Source organism: Sus scrofa, chromosome 15 (genome assembly GCF_000003025.6).
Source record: "Sus scrofa isolate TJ Tabasco breed Duroc chromosome 15, Sscrofa11.1, whole genome shotgun sequence".
NCBI classification, from domain to species: domain Eukaryota; kingdom Metazoa; phylum Chordata; class Mammalia; order Artiodactyla; family Suidae; genus Sus; species Sus scrofa.
Genome location: NC_010457.5, coordinates 52789316 through 52805719, shown reverse-complemented (window position 1 = coordinate 52805719; position 16404 = coordinate 52789316). Strand labels below are relative to the sequence as shown.

At 38.2% G+C, this 16404-nt stretch overlaps 1 protein-coding gene across 4 annotated transcripts in view; it reads left to right on the top strand.

The window, feature by feature from the left end:
- The window catches only part of NRG1 (neuregulin 1), a 1062454-nt gene that overhangs the window by 882284 nt on the left and 163766 nt on the right, over positions 1–16404 (top strand). For all 4 annotated transcript variants that reach the window (XM_021076394.1, XM_021076398.1, XM_021076399.1 and 1 more), the window contains exon 2: positions 14078–14255. In XM_021076394.1, the coding sequence (XP_020932053.1) occupies positions 14078–14255 (178 nt within the window). The remainder of the gene's footprint in view (positions 1–14077; positions 14256–16404) is intronic.

The window sequence follows — 16404 nt, the reverse complement described above, 5'->3', positions numbered from 1 at the left end:
CTTGCACACTTTGGCTCAGGGTCCCTTTCTCTTGACCTCAAGAGCCGGGAACATTACATCTCTGACCATTCTTTTACTGACTAGGGCAAGGCACGATTATTTGCTCTGAAGAAGTCACAGGACTAGGTGGGGTGACCTGGATGACCCAGCACCATCTCCCTACTTCAAGGTCCTTACCTTCATCCCATCCACAGAGTCCTTATTGCCACATGAGGCACCATATTCACAGGTTCTAGGAATTAAGATTGAGGCATCTGGGGAGTCATTATTCTGCCTGCCTCGGGAATGAATATGCTTTCATTGCTCTCAGCTCTACAGAGAGTGTTCACTTAGAAGGCTTTATGAACTGCTGAAACTTACCAAGGACTTAAATAACGATGTAATAAGAATAGCTACCAACATTTCTTGAATCTTTACCATGTGACACACACTGACTCCTAAGTGCTTAAACTGCACGATCTTTTTTCATCCTTTCATACCCTGTAAGGTAGGTTCTATTATAAGCTCATTTTAAGTTTTAGGAAACTGAGATCTAGGGAATTTTAAGAATTTTCCCAATGTTGTACAGCACTAGTATATGGCAGAGTGAGATTTGAGTTTAAGTCCAGATGTCTGATTGGGGCTTTTATCCAATAAACTTCACTATTTATATTGAATCATATAATGGTAAAAGTATAACAAAATATAACAAAATATTGAGAATGTAATTTATGCAGAGAATGATTACCTAATAAAGAGTTGTTTTTTGTTTTTGTTTTTGCTTTTTAGGGCCATATCCGTGGCATATGAAAGTTCAGGCTAGGGGTCAAATCAGAGCTGCAGCTGCCAGCCTACACCACAGACACAGCAATGCAGGATCTGAGCCACCTCTGCAACCTACACCACAGCTCATGGCATCGCCGGATCCCCAACCCACTGAGCAAGGCCAGGGATCGAACCAGAATCCTCCTGGATTCTAGTCAGATTCAGATTCCAGTCAGATTCATTTCCACTGAGCTACGAAGGAAACTCCCTAAAGAGTTGTTTTTGTTTTGTTTTGTGTTGTTTTTATGGGCTCACTCTTGGCATACAGAAGTTCCCAGGTCAGAGATCCAATCCAAGCTGCAGCTGTGACCTCCTCCACAGCTGTGGCAATGCTGGATCCTTAACCCATTGTACCTGGCTGGAGATCCAGCCCATTCCACCGCAGTGACCAGAGCCGCTGCAGTCATATTTTTTTTTTCCTTTTTCCCATATATTTTGAAGTGTAGTTGATTTATAAGGTTGTGATAATTTCTGCTGTACGACAGAGTAATTCAGTCATACCTATACACCTAAATATTCCCTTTCAGATTCTTCTTCCACATAGATTATCACTGAAACCCACTGTGCCATAGCAGAAACTCCGAGTTGTTTTTAATATGATAAATAATTTGTTTCCATGAATAAAAGCTTTCGAGTGCCCTTCTGCCAATTGAGCAGTGTTTAACTGATTAGCATTAGCAGGATGTAAATAAGATCTAAAGATTTAGTCTACAATTATCTAAATCTCAATTTAAATAGAAAAGAAAGCTATGCTGCATAACTAAGTGGAAAGAATATAGCTACCTCAACAATTTTTTAGTCCTCTTAGATTGTAAAGATAAAGAATTTATTTCACAAATCACATGTAGTTTAGTAGACCCTCTACTTGTTCCCTGCCCCAGGGGAGCAGGGATCTTGTTTTTCTTATTCAAGTCTGATCTTGAGTACTTAAAACAGCAGTAACAATTTCATAGATATTCAGTAATATTTGTTGCAAGAATGGAAATTGAAAGCTATCTAAGAGAATGAAGCTAGTTATCCAGATGAATGAGCCCATATCTGGATACTAGTTGGATATCAGAAGGTTTTTTCAGTATGGAATATTTTAATGTGTCTGGCTAAGAAGAGAACATATAATAGGTGAATATCATATGAGTCAGAAAGATATGTAATAACCCTGATGGAGCCAACATGTTTCTACCTAAATCTTATGCATTCCAGAGAAACAAGTGGTTCATTTGATGTGGAATATTTGACTCACAGACCGGTTTTAATTCTTTATTCACTCTCCTGTTCAGCAAGTGTTGTTGGGCACTGTGCTAGTTACTGGGATAAAAGGTGAATCAAAAGAAATAATCCCTTGACTTAAAGGAGACTTTCGTGAAACAAATACCTTTAACTATACAATGCATCACATTAAATGGAGTGATGATGACTTGCTGGGAACACAGAAGAGAGACACTCAACATGTTATCCAAAAAAATACATAATTGGGCTAGTCATCTTGAGTATTTTGGGGAGAAGGGGTAATTTGGATTTATTGAGTTGCAAAGATAGGACAGGGTTCCCATCTACCTTTCATCCAGCTCCCCATTCCCTTAGTATACTGATCAAAACAGAAAATTACTAGTGGTGCAATGCTATTAGCAAAACTACAGAACTTATTCAGATGTCGCCATCTCAAGGACAACCTTTCATGCTGGAATGCAATCATGTATGAAAGTGCTTCCTTTCCTTCTTTATTCTAAAACTTCTCGCTTCATGCTTTAAGGGTTTTCCATTCACTGTAGTATTCTTCTACAAGTCTAAAATCTTTATGATTTTAAAGAGCCATTGCTTTCCTTTCTTGGCCTTCCTTGTATCAGTCTTTAGGATTCCAGAATGTTTACTCTGTTTCTTTACACTGGCAGCCCTTCCCTTTGAACATTTTTGTGACCCTTGATAGTTTCCAGATGGGTCTTTTTTTTTTTTTTTTTTGGTCTTAAGGAATGACCACTGCCTCTATGCAATTTCTTAGCTGTTAATTAAGTATGTGATTTAGTATCATTTGGATTTCTATGAGCTAATAACTTTTGACTTTTCAGATGATCTATAGATAATGTCAGTCAAATCAGCACTTAAAATGAAAACTTTTTTTTTTTAAAGATCCAAAATATTTTCACCACCTTTTTTTTTGGGGGGGGAGGCTGCACCAGAGGCACCTGGAAGTTCTCAGGCCAGGGATCGAACCCTCACCACAGCTGTGACCTGAGCCACAGCTGTGACAACACTGGTTCCTTAACCCACTGCACCACAAGTGAACTTCCCACCATTTAAAATAAGATTTTTACAACTCTGTGAAATAGGTCAGGCAGATCTACTCACCCCACCCCTTTTATGGATCAGATTATTGACATTCAGATTGTCTCTCTGGTCACACAGTTGCAAGGAGCACTAGACCCTGGTTTGCTAACTTCTAATTCTTACTGTTTGGAGGCTATCAAAAGTATAGGCAAGAACACAGGATGTTATGTGTAGAGTTTCATCATTTAAGTTCATGGACTAGAAACTACTAGCAAAGAAGCCAATGACATTCTTTCTAAATAGAAACAAACAAGAGTTCTTTCTAGTGGTGTGCCAGTGTCCCTGTGGAGGAAATGAAAGCACATGTTGACGTGCTAATTAGGCTTCATTTAGGTTTCGTTTGTGTCATGTTTGGGAATCTATGTACTGAGAAAAATTTATTGCAATTTAGGAACCAGTGGATTATCTCAGAATGTGTGGAAGCAGCTTGCTGAGCCTTAGTTTCAAGAGATGTTCTAATGAACTAGTTTTTTATGTCAAATAAGAGTAGCTATGAGTTCTGAGTCTTCCTTATTGTGGTTATGTGTGTGTGTGTTGTTTGAAACCAGATTCCTTTGGTTCCAGTCTTTTAGTTTGACTTCCAAAGACTGTGCAGGAAAGCATCACAAGTCAGATTTGTAGTTTAGTTAGATAGTGTCATGTTATGAGATGGCTTTAGATGATCAATGACGTAGCACAGATTTTCTTCCTGTGAACATTATGTGTATTTAACTCTGGTCATTTCCCACCTCCTCAACAAATTCATGAGGCTGGGAACCCTGAGATAACAGACTTGCCTTTCATAATCTTTCCTGTGGGGTAGCAATAAAATGATAAGCATTCAGGCTTCAGGGGGTCTGTGGACCTGCTTGAAAAAGCAAAGAGCTACACAAGCTTTAAAGATCCTCCGAAAGTCAAAACTTTGGCCTTACTTAAGAAGAGACACAAAGATGGTTATTTAACTGTAGTAGGCAGAGCAGAGAGAAATTTAACTTTGACCTGGTAGATTTCCAGAGTCAAGAAGCCTCACTTTAATTCTGGCATGAACTTTTTAATGTCATTCAGTTTAATAAGTTATCTGTGAATAAATAACAAAAACCAGATAAACAACAAGGTCCAACTGTATAGCCCAGAGACCTATATTCAATGCCCTATGATAAATCGTAATGGAAAATAATATTTTTAAAAAGAGTGTATAAATATATATGTGTATATACATCTGAATCATTTTGCTCTACAGCAGAAATTTATCCAACATTGTAAATCAACTATACCTCAATAAAAATAAACAAAAATCCCCACCTATTCAACAGTGAATAAAGTAAATTTGTTAACTTTAAAAAGAAAAAAAGAAAAGAAAAACCAGAAACCTATGGTTACTGGGAAAGCTGACCTGCCTAATAACAAAGAAATAGGCTATAGAGGTCCCAAAAGGACATATTTATCTCATGATTAACTCTGCTAAAATGTTTTCTTCTTCACAGAAGGAGTAAGTTTTAAATGGCTATGTGAAAAGTAGATCATGGGGTACTAATATTGGTATAAATGAGGGCTTTGCTCAAAAGCAAGGCTTTATGTTGTATGCATATGTTTTATGCAACTCTTAAAAGTTTTCCCGTAGCTATTACTGTTTAAAACTCATTATAATAAGTGTTAACTAACTCATCTTACCTGGAAATTTTATCCATCTAAATAAGGTTTTTCTCTCAAAGGAAAAAAGGAAATGTTAGTGACATCGGTTAATTAAATGATTCTAATTCAATTTGAACAAAGAAATAAGGGTTATGAAGGCAAATATGGTTAACACATCATGGTAATGCTAATGTACTAAATTTCCTTAAGCAATAAATGCATCAGAAGAGAAAACTCCATTACAATAAGAAAATAAATAAGTATAGTATCAAATTTTCAGTAATTGGATATTTCTCCACATCTCTGTGTAAGTCACATATTGGATGTGAATATGGCAGGGATGGATAGCAAATGAAGAAAAAAGAAACTTTTTTTTGGCCATGCCCTCAGTATGCAGACGTTTTGGGGCCAGGGATAGAACCTGTGCCACAGCATGGACACGGCTATATCCTTAATTGCTGAGCAGAGCCTGAAACTCTGCTTTTTTTGACAACAGAAAAGTCAAATGATTAAACTTAGGTCATATGAAATTCGCTACATGTCAATTTGGGCAACAATAATGGGGAGTTCCCGTTGTGACGCAGTGGAAGCGAATGGACTAGTAACCATAGGATTGTGGGTTTGAACCCTGGCCTTGCTCAGTGGGTTAAGGATCTGGCATTTACCGCTTGCTGTGGTGTAGGTCGCAGATGTGGCTCAGGTCCTGCATTGCTGTGGCTGTGGCGTAGGCTAACAGCTGTAGCTCTGTTTCGACCTCTAGCCTGGGAATTTCCATAGGCTGTGGGTGCAGCCCTAAAAAGCAAAAAATAATAAAATAAAATAAAAATAGGTCCATTTTAATCCTGTGTATTGGTGGCCTTAAGTGAAGCTTGAAGGACAACTTCTCTGTGTCTGTGAGTGCAATGTTCTTATCACTGGGGACAGCTACAGTGACAGCATTAATTAGGCAGGCCTATTGAACACTTAACCTAAAGCTGCCAGCAAGGGTGCCATGACTGACAACAGCATCCACTGCCAGGGCATATGGCCTTTACATCTTGAAAGAACAACAGTAACCTGTTGAGACCCTCTTATTGCCATGTCCCCACGTGGGGGCTATCATATTTCATTGAGCACTGGAGTGAGACGGAGTATAGTCCACCCCTGTGGCATTTGGTGGACGACAGGCAGTCACACAGTTCAAAAAAATTTTGTGTAATACCAATTATAAATATTCTGTCTTATTTCCTCATATATCATCAAAGCTTAGAAAAGTCAGCAATTTGTCAAACAAAAAATAATATCACTGGGGCTTTTTGATCTCAAATTCAAGAAGTGTTTTGAGAAAGCAGATGTGAACTTCCCTTCTGCTTGTTTTTTTTTCAGCACTTAAGGTCTTACTTTGTGTTAGGTCCTTAAGATGATCCTATATCTCCCATCTAACATATTTAGGCCTTTGGATGTTTGGGTGCAGTGCCAGTCAAGGTGGACACACCACCGCCACCAAAAGTCTGAGCCTCCAAATAGGGACTGTGCCCACCTATTAATGGCTGCTCTCATTCTTACTTTGGTTGGAAAGGGCTAAATTCCTTAAATGGCCCTCCTTTTGTACGTGTGTTTCTTCAATGCAGACTGTGGGGTATGGCACTTAGCTGTAGAATAGTATCAGTCATGTTCTATGGCTTTAGAATAAGCATCATTTTTGATGGGCTTATTGGGGTTCCAACCGGCAATGTGTAGCAGTGAGAGGTGTGTGGGAAGTGAACCTGTGAGCACGTCCAGGTATGAAAATCCCCACGAATGGAAACTGACATGTTTGTGAAACCAAAGTTAACACTAGTAAAAGGCTAACTTTGGCTGTAGAGACACTGTCATTGTGAATAATAGAAGTAAAACGCTGAAATACGGACCCTGATTTTATTGTTTTATGTTGTATAATGACATGTCCCATGCATATGTTCTGAGGCTTGTTCAAGGTGCTTTTACATACATCCTTGTATAAGAACTCGGATGTGGAACTGCTAAAAATGTATTTCTGGGCCCAACTATCCTAATTATACTTTGAAGTCTGTTTTTAATGTGTTTACAGGTTTAATTTGCTGCCAATGACTTGGAATCAGCTTGAGAATAATTTATAATCAATCCCAGGACTTTAGAGTGATTGTCTCTCAAGTGAAGGCACCCACATCTTTTAGCTCATTCTCCAGATATCCTTGGTGTATAGACAGGGACACGTGGTATGTTCCTACTTAAGCTCCCAGGGAGCTCTAGTGAACCAGAGTTGGGAACAGTCTATCTGAAGGGCGATTTGGCTGGATATGGGGCAGCATGAGCAGGAAAGACCCCATGTGGCAACAAATAGTGACCTTATGGGATGATCCTTAACTGAAGATCACTCACTGCATCTATCGCAGTGGTTTTAATCCTGGGTATATTGTGAAACACCATTCCCACTAGAACGTGCTGCCCTGTACAGGGCTGTATTTACGAATGTTAAACCTGATAAGATAAATTTTCCCTTTTATAGTCAAATTTGTGAGTACAGCTCAGAGGAAAAGACCAGATGGCAAAGTGTAAACTTTGTCCACTCTGTTCATTGTGACCGTAATATTCTCTGTAAAGGAGTTTTAGAGACTTTCTTTAGTCACTTATTTACCTTTACCATGACTATAAATTTAAAAAAAAAAAAAAAAAAAAAAAAAAAGGACATCCTTCTGCATGGAGGACTGATTCATGATTTTCAGGCGCTTTTATCAGTTAACCTACTCTCCAGTCACGAGTTTTCACTGTGACATCCGCATGTATGTGGCCTCAGGCTTTTAAATGGTTTTATGCAGGGAAGACTTTACAGGGGTTGTAGCTGAAAGCTCAGTTACTTGATAATATTTTGCAGGTTTCTTGTTTAATTCTCCCAGTGTTGAGGCTGTTCAGATTAAGTGCACAAACTGGAGAGTTAGAATATAAGCTACCTTTGCATCATCAAAACCTTCAAAGAACAGAAATGACCTATCCATTGTCTCAGCCACATGCCCATGCTAAAATTCGTTTCCTGTTCTTAACAGTTCCATACAGTATTTGATATAGCAGTACTGATTATATTTAAAAAAACAAGTGCATACTAGACAGTTAAAACAAGAGGGTTGCTTAGATGAATGGTTCTTTTCACAAATGTATTTCACCTTTATCTCAAATATTTATTCACACATTAAATTATTGGAATAAATGAGCATAGTGCTTTACATTTTTGTGGAGTCACATGTAAAATAAATATTTTTAAATTACTGTCACATTTTTCTCCATTGTGCAACATATCAAATAAGAAACATAGACTTGCAAACGTAGACTTTTTAAGTGGACAAGTGTATGTACTTGCATTGAGTTAAAAGTCAGAAGAGTATGTTTATGATCTTTTAAAGCCCTTTAAAACACCTCAAGCTTGTAAAAAGGAGTGCCTGTAAAATGTGTGGCATTGCTCTGAGGGTTTTTGACTTTCTATTTTTATAGGCTACTCTTTTTTTGGCACTTTCCTGTCTGTCTCTGTTGCTACATTTCTAAGGGTGTGGATATGTTCATATTAATGTCAAGCACGTTTGAAATAGAATTAGGCAAAGACTGCTTAAAACTTGCTCTGTTATTAAATTGTTTCAGGGTGTGGAAATGCTGCCTCTCCAGAATCACATTGAAAGCAGAATTATGAACTGTGGTAGACCAAATACAATTAAATCATCCCAAGGAGATGCTCAGACGGCTTACTACATTGGAAGCATTAACTTAGCATTGCATTTGCCTTAACCAGTTTTTAGTTAACAGACCATTTACTCTTCAACAAGAAGTGAAAGGAGTTCCTGCTGTGGTGCAGTGGGTTGATGGCCCAGCATTATCTCTGTGGCAGGACAGGTTTGATCCCTAGCCTGGCATGGCGGGTTAAGGATCTGGTGTGGCTACAGCTGTGGTGTAGGTCTCAGCTGCGGCTAGGATTTGATCCCTGGCCTGGCAACTCCCATATGCTGTTGAGTGTGGCCAAAAAATAAATAAATAAATAAAAAAGACTTGAAAGGTCCGTAAAGCATTTTTGCAGTTTTTAAGTCCAAGTACTCCCTTAAAAAGAAAAAAAATTGCCCCCAAGTTTAGGAAATACCTCTGGTCTTATAAAGTGAGTGTTAGAAAGTACTTGATGGAGTAGTTTTGTTTTGTTTTGTTTTGTTTTGTTTAGTGAAATGAAGAAGATTATTTTATATGAGAAGACTATATAGGAGAAACATACATGCTTTTAAAATGTATTCTAGTATTGTTCTTATTTTGTAAATTAATGGAAGAAAATTTACCCTATTGAAAATTGTCTCATTATGAATAGATGAGAAAAACCACACAGACCATAAGTGCTCAATATTAGTTTGTATTTTTGTCTAGTCTGTGAAATATCCAGGGCTATTCCAGGGCTGGTGTGATTATATGAGAAGATGAAGAAGAATTTAAGTTGTTGCCTCGTCTAAGGATCCTTGCATTTTGGGCTCCACCTGGAATGAGTGAGGAACTTTGTAGGGTACTTTTCCAGACGGTACCACTGACAGCAGAACATCCATGGGCTAACAGTACAATTATGTGGCTGGGTTGGTGGTTCACAGATTTGTTTCTCCATTTATGCTACAGAGGATTTTGAGCTGACTCCTTAAAACAACTGTTCTCTGAAAAGCTGGATATCCTCATACCATCTATGGATGGTATCCCCTGAAGATGCAGCAGGGACATTATTACAAGTGGATTTCTAGGGATACAAACTCGGAGTAGCAGGGTACTTCTGTACTTGTGACAGTCTTGAAACTTATATGCAAGGGACAGAAACTCAGGCTAGTTAACAGAGGTATAGCAAGGTCCCAAACATTAAGAAATGTTGGTACATCAGGATCAGCTTAAGGAGTGGGTACTTTAGCTAAGAAAGACCCTGTATCTGAAGGTTTGTGCCTCATTATATCATAGATTATCTCTAAACAAAGGATGTCCTGCTCCCTGGACATGAACCCCCAAAGGAAAGGACAGAATGTGTTGACCTGCCAGATGAGTGACTATTTTCCTCCTACCAAAGGACCTAGTGGGATCGGAGCCCCAGTGGCATGCTTATCAGATTGAACATATGAAGATTTCAGGGCCCTACCACTCATGGAATTTAAATGGAAGATGTAGTCTTAAGAGCTACATTTGTAAATTGTAACATAAATATTCCCAAGAATCTCTATGATGGCAAACTTAGCCAAGACTTTCAAAGTTCTTAATGAAAGCCTGAGCTTTTGACATCAGAAAGACCAGATGAAAAAGGCAGAAAAACTAAGATAAACCGTGGCTCCTCTTTTTTCTGGGTGTATGTGTGTGTATCTGCATGTATTTCCTTATTTGCCAAATCATGTGAAATTTAGTTGTAGACATCATGACATTTCATCCCTAACTACTTCAGCAGATGCCGCCTAAGAACAAGGACATTCTTCCGCATGATCTCAATGTAATTATCACATATGAGAAATTTAATTTTGGTATAATATCTTGATTCGGATTTCCCCAATAATCCCAGTAATGTTCGTTGTAACTGTTTTTCACCTGAAGCAAGATCCAATCAGTAGCTAGACTTTGTATTTATTTGTCAGTCTCCTTTAATCTAGATCAGTTTCAGTCTTTGGTCATTTGTGACATTGCCGTTCCTAAAGCCTAGACCACTTGTTTTGTAGAATATCCTTCAATTTGAATTTGTCCAATTGTTTCCTCACATTTGAAATCAAGATTCTTCATAAAGACATAAGAAGTAAATAAGTGAAGACATAAGGCTTAGGGGGGATGAGAGGTAATAAAAGGGGAGGAATGGAATAAGAGAAAAAAATTAAAAAGAGATGCAAACGGATTTCATGAAGATTTCAAATAAGAAATCAAAATCTAGTAGATTTGTTTTCAGACTGTATTGATAAACAAATGGAGTGGTAGGTGAGCGAACAGGGTGCTTATTGAGAGTTAAGGATATTTGAAATATAATATTTAGAACATTTTACATAGAGGCAAGTGGATAAACCTTGAGGGTTTTGGGTATGTGCCAAGTTAAATGCAAAATTAAATGAAAACAACCAAAAAAAAAAAAAAATCCCTCAAACTGATTCTTTTTAAATCTGTACGTAAAATAATGAGATGATTTATTCTTCTTAATATATATAAACTGGTTTTTTGGTGCCATTTAATGCTAGCAGATTTATTTCTTTAAAACCCTTTACTGGGCTTACAAAATTGAAAATGATCTTAAGGGAGTTCCTGTCGTGGCTCAGCGGTTAACAGATCTGACTAGCATCCATAGGGACACAGTTTTGATCCTTGGCCTCACGCAGTGGGTTAAGGATCTGGCATTGCCATAAGTTGTGGTGTAGGTCGCAGATGTGGTTCAGATCCTGCACTGATGTGGCTGTGGTGTAGGCCAGCAGCTACAGCTCCGATTCAACCTCTAGCCTGGGAACCTCCATATGCTACATGTGCAGCCCTTAAAAGGAAAGAAAGGAAGGAAGGAAGGAAAAGAAAGAAAAGAAAGAGAGAAAGAAAAAGAAAAAGAAAGAAAGAAAGAAAGAAAGAAAGAAAGAAAGAAAGAAAGAAAGAAAGAAAGAAAGAAAGAAAGAAAATGATCTTAAGGAGTTAATAGGAATATACAAACACTCTTCCAGATAGATGAGAATTTAGTCTATTTTTAAAACCCTCTGAAATAGAGATTTGTAGACCATGTCTTAAAAGGAAGACTCACAGAAGTTCCCTTGTGACACAGCAGATTAAGGATCTGGCATTGTCACAGCTGTGGCTCTAGTTACAGCTGTGACGAAAGTTCAGTCCCTGGCTTGGTAATTTCCACATGCCTAAGGCGCAGCTTAAAAAAAAAAAAAAAGGAAGACCCCTAGGAAAGCTCTTCAGGAAGTAAATCTTATTTTCAAACTGTCAGAAAAAAAAAAAATAATAACCAGAGGAAAGCAGCAGGTATTAAGAACAGCTGAAATACATTTTCTAAATTGCTGCTATGTTTCCACATTCAGGGTCTGATTCTCCACCTTATCTTGCAGCCTCCAAATAAGTGAAAAAGAAGGACATGTAATGCTAGAAACACTGCTAAGAAGTCATGATGTTCAAATGGTTTTTGCTATAATTTATTCTTCATGTGCTCTTTTCCGATTTTTTTTTTTTTTTTTTTTTTTGGACTTGCTTGGTAAAGGCAGAGCTGTAGAAAAACAAACATTCCCAGAGTAGGAAAGGTACTCCATTTCCTGTTCGTTCTAATGTGGCTCTGATTGCGGTCCTCAGAGTCTTGGTCACTATACGCCATGAGTAATTGCTCACTGGATCCAGGAGGTCCAGCCTCCTTTGGTGCGTTTGAGGAATTAGCTTCCTATTAAGTCCTGAACTGGGGCAGAAGTAGACTTTGTAATTGGCTTTCCTAAGACTCACTGCAAACAGAGATGTTGAGATCTCAGATTCTGTGGTATTAATTAGTAAGTGAAATTTTGTGTGCAAAGGAAAAAATAGTTGTTATGCTTTTATTTTTTTAACTGTTTTATTACAAAAAGATTAGGATACTATATAGAATTATGTGATAAACCAATGTTTCTACCTATTGGCTAACTTCTACCATGATCAATTTCTTGGGAAATTTGTTTCATTTTTATGCCTATCAATTCCCCACCACCATTTTATTTTGAAGTCGATCTCAGATATTATAGCATTTTATCCATAAATATTTTGGTAGAGAATAGATATTATTTTAAGCAATCTTACTTAAAATAAGAATGGTATGTAAGCGTATAGTATAAAGTGCATTACAAACGAACGCGCAATTTAAGTCTGTCTTAGATTTAGAAGGGTGAAATCCAATCAAACTGGCAGTTTGGCGAGAGTGTGGTGGTCATCCAGAATGGTCATTCAATGTCTATGGGACAGTAACTGCAGGTCCAATAAAAGAGTGACTTTGACAGAGACTTTCTGTGTTGAAGAAATGAGCATTAAGATCTTAGAGATTGAGTTCTCTTTGTCTTTGGGCTACTTCTGGTGAAAGGATAGTCTGACTCCCCAGAACGTTATAACCATGGACATTTACCTGTGACTGAAATTAAACTTTCCATTCCAAAAATGGGTGTTATACCTGCTGTACCTATTTACAGAACTATGATGAAGATAAGCTGTGATATGGGATGTGAATGTGCTTTAGAAATAATGGCCCAGTTACATATTCTTCTTGAGCATAGGATTTTGATTCTTCATTTATTATTATTATTATTATTATTATTGTTTGTTTTGGCTTTTCAGGGCCACACCTGCAGCACATGGAAGTTCCCAGACTAGGGGTTGAATTGAAGCTACAGCTGCCGGCCTACACCACAGCCACAGCAATGCCCAGATCTGAGCCACATCTGCGACCTACACCACAACTTATGGCAATGCTGGATCCTTAACCCCCTAATCGAGGCCAGGGATCAGACCTACATCCTCATGGATATTAGTCAGAATCATTTCTGCTGAGCCAGGACAGGAAATCTGATTGTGATTCTTTGAAATGAGCAGTGTTCAGGATTTTTAGTGGCCTCAGGGAGTAGGAATATTGAGGAAATTATTATCTTGAACATATACATTTTTTTAGAATATTTTAAAGAATTTTTATTGAAGTGGATTGATTATAATATTGTATATTGCAGGTATGTAATATAGTGATGCACAATTTTAAAGGTTTACTACATTTAGAATTATTTAAGAAAATATTGGCTATATATCCTATGTGTACAATGTATACTTGTAGCTTTTGTTTGTTTGTTTTGTTTTCTTTGTTCAGGGCCGCACCCACGGCATATGGAGGTTCCCAGGCTAGGGGTCAAATCGGAGCTATAGCTGCCAGCCTACACCACAGCCACAGCAACGCCAGATTCTTAACCCACTGAGCAAGGCCAGGGATTCCTTCATGGTTCCTAGTCGGATTCGTTTCCACTGCGCCACTACGGGAACTCCTACTTGTAGCTTATTTTATACATAACAGTTTGCACCTCCTAATTCCCTATCCCTTTCTTGCCCCTCCCTACTTCCTTTTCCCCACTGGTAACCGCTAGTTTGTCCTCTATACCTGAGTCTGTTTTAAAGCATAATTTTCAAAACGAGGTTCTCTTTTCTCCCCCGAATATCTTTTATTTGAGCATATTATTCTCTAAGTTGAGATATATTTTGGCTGACCCTCCTTCCCATTTCTCGTGCCTCTCAGAGAGTAAAGCCTTTGGGAATGGTTTTTTGATCGGGCTCATAGAAATGAATGTTTCTCTTTGCAAGATTAACCAGGTGATCGGAACATTTTTCCTTCTCTTTTCTTTTTTAGCCTTGCCTCCCCGATTGAAAGAGATGAAAAGTCAAGAGTCCGCTGCAGGCTCCAAACTAGTGCTTCGGTGTGAGACCAGTTCTGAGTACTCCTCTCTCAAATTCAAATGGTTCAAGAATGGGAATGAGTTAAACCGAAAGAACAAGCCACAAAACATTAAGATACAAAAAAGACCAGGGTAAGTATAAAGCATTTCAGAGCAGGGGCAATGCCTAGCAGTAGAACGATATCAAATATAAAAATTACAGCCTCAGGAGTTCCCGTTGTGGCTCATTGGTTAATGGACCTGACTAGCATCCGTGAGCACTCAGATTCGATCCCTGGCCTTGCTCAGCGGGTTAAGGATCTGGTGTTGCCATGAGCTGTGGTGTAGGTTGCAAATGCGTCTCGAATCCCAAGTTGCTGTGGCTGTGGTATAGGCCAGCAGCTACAGCTCTGATTGGATCCCTAGCCTGGGAACCTCCATATGTCGCAAGTGTGGTCCTAAAAAGACAAAAAGACAAAACAAACAAAAAATTTACAGTCTCATAAATAAGTATACCATCAAAAACTGTGATACACAATAAATGAAAAGATTTTTCATTGTGAGGTGGCCAGAACTTAATAAGAAGAGAATTTAAAGTTTCTGAAGTTTCTCACTCTTAATATCTCCTGGATGAGGAGAGGAAAGGATGGATGTGGGAAGAACTAGAACTATAGGGTGTGGGCAGAAATAGAAGAGATAAGGGAAGATAGCATTAATGGCAGCTGTTGTAATAGTAATAGGTGAGATCCTAAAATCCTGTTTAGAGTACCAGTGCCTGTGTACGTCCTCATAAAGATCAATAAATTCCTAGATTTATGGAAAGAATTAGAAAGCGATTGGTTGAATTTATCCATTCAAGTCAGAGTTTAACACATGATAGAATGTTTAACTGACAATTCTATTAAACTGCATCATCATTGGAGCAGATATCCTGGGTAGCAAGAATCTTAAATTTCCCTGCCCTCCTTGAGGAGATCCATATTTGGAACTGCTTCACAAGACTTCCCGTAACATCTTGGCAGGTATATTCTATACCTACTCTAAAATGATGCTCCTTTATTATTCCTATACTCTTCATTTTTATTTACCTCTTTATTTAAGAAATATTCCTTCCAACATCAAACTACATTTTGAAATTACGGAAGAGCTGAATATCTTGGATTTTTGCTTGTAAATACTCCTTTAATTAATATGACATGTGTCATAGTGGTTCCTAGCTTTAAGATTACATTTTCTCCACTTACACTTCAGAGAATTCCAGTGAAATCCCAGATGTGATCATAGAAGCAGCAATGAAAGAATCTCCCCCTGGATTTTGATTTTCTAGGACATCTACCAAAAGGTGCCCACACACACATGAGCAAGAGAAAACAAAGTGATTTTAAGGGAAATATACTTTAATCTTACCAAAGTGTTTAATGACTATACTATCCATAATTAGGGATATTTTCCTGGTCTCCATGTTTTATTAATTACATTGCTTATTCTTGTTACTGATTATGTCAGCAAGATCTCTTGATTTGGAGGTATAATACAGCTGAATTATATAACATCACTTTTTGCAGCAGGTGGTACTTCAAATATATAAAAATTAATGCTGTAAAGTGACAGGGTGTTTTTACACATGGTCTTACCTGTTTGTTTTTTACAACATTCCTGTAGGTAGTAAGGGTAGTTTACTGTATATGGTGACTCTCTAATTCTGCAGATTAAGAAATCATGGGTGAGGAGTTCCTGTTGTGGCTCAGTGGGTCAAAAACCCAGTGTAGTGTCTATGAGGATGTGGGTCCAATCCCTGGCCTCACTCAGTGGCTTAAGGATCTGGCATTGCCAAACCTGCGGCATAGGTCAGAGATACGGCTTGGATCTGGCATTGCTGTGGCTGTGGTGTAAGACGGCAGCTGCATCTTCAATTCACCCTTAGCCTGGGAACTTCCATATGCCACAGGTGCAGCCCTAAAAACAAAAGAAAAAGAGAGAGGAAATAGGAGTCAAAATCGTGTTGTCTTGCCTTGAGTCACACAGCTAGCTATGATTAAGCTGGAACACAGATCTATTTCTTGGATTCCTTAGTGCCTCATTCCTTCTTTAAAGATGGAAAGCAGACGTGTTTAATAACATGTGTCCATATGGGAGCGGGAAGGAGGAGATAGAGTGAGTACAGGGAAAAAACAAGTGGGATTCTTATAGAGAGGTTTAACAACAACAACAAAATACTTTTAGATAGATTTTGGTGTCTGTTTTGTTTTTCGTCACTTAGCCAAGTTAGTAAGAAACTAATTTATCTGCACACACAGGGTGA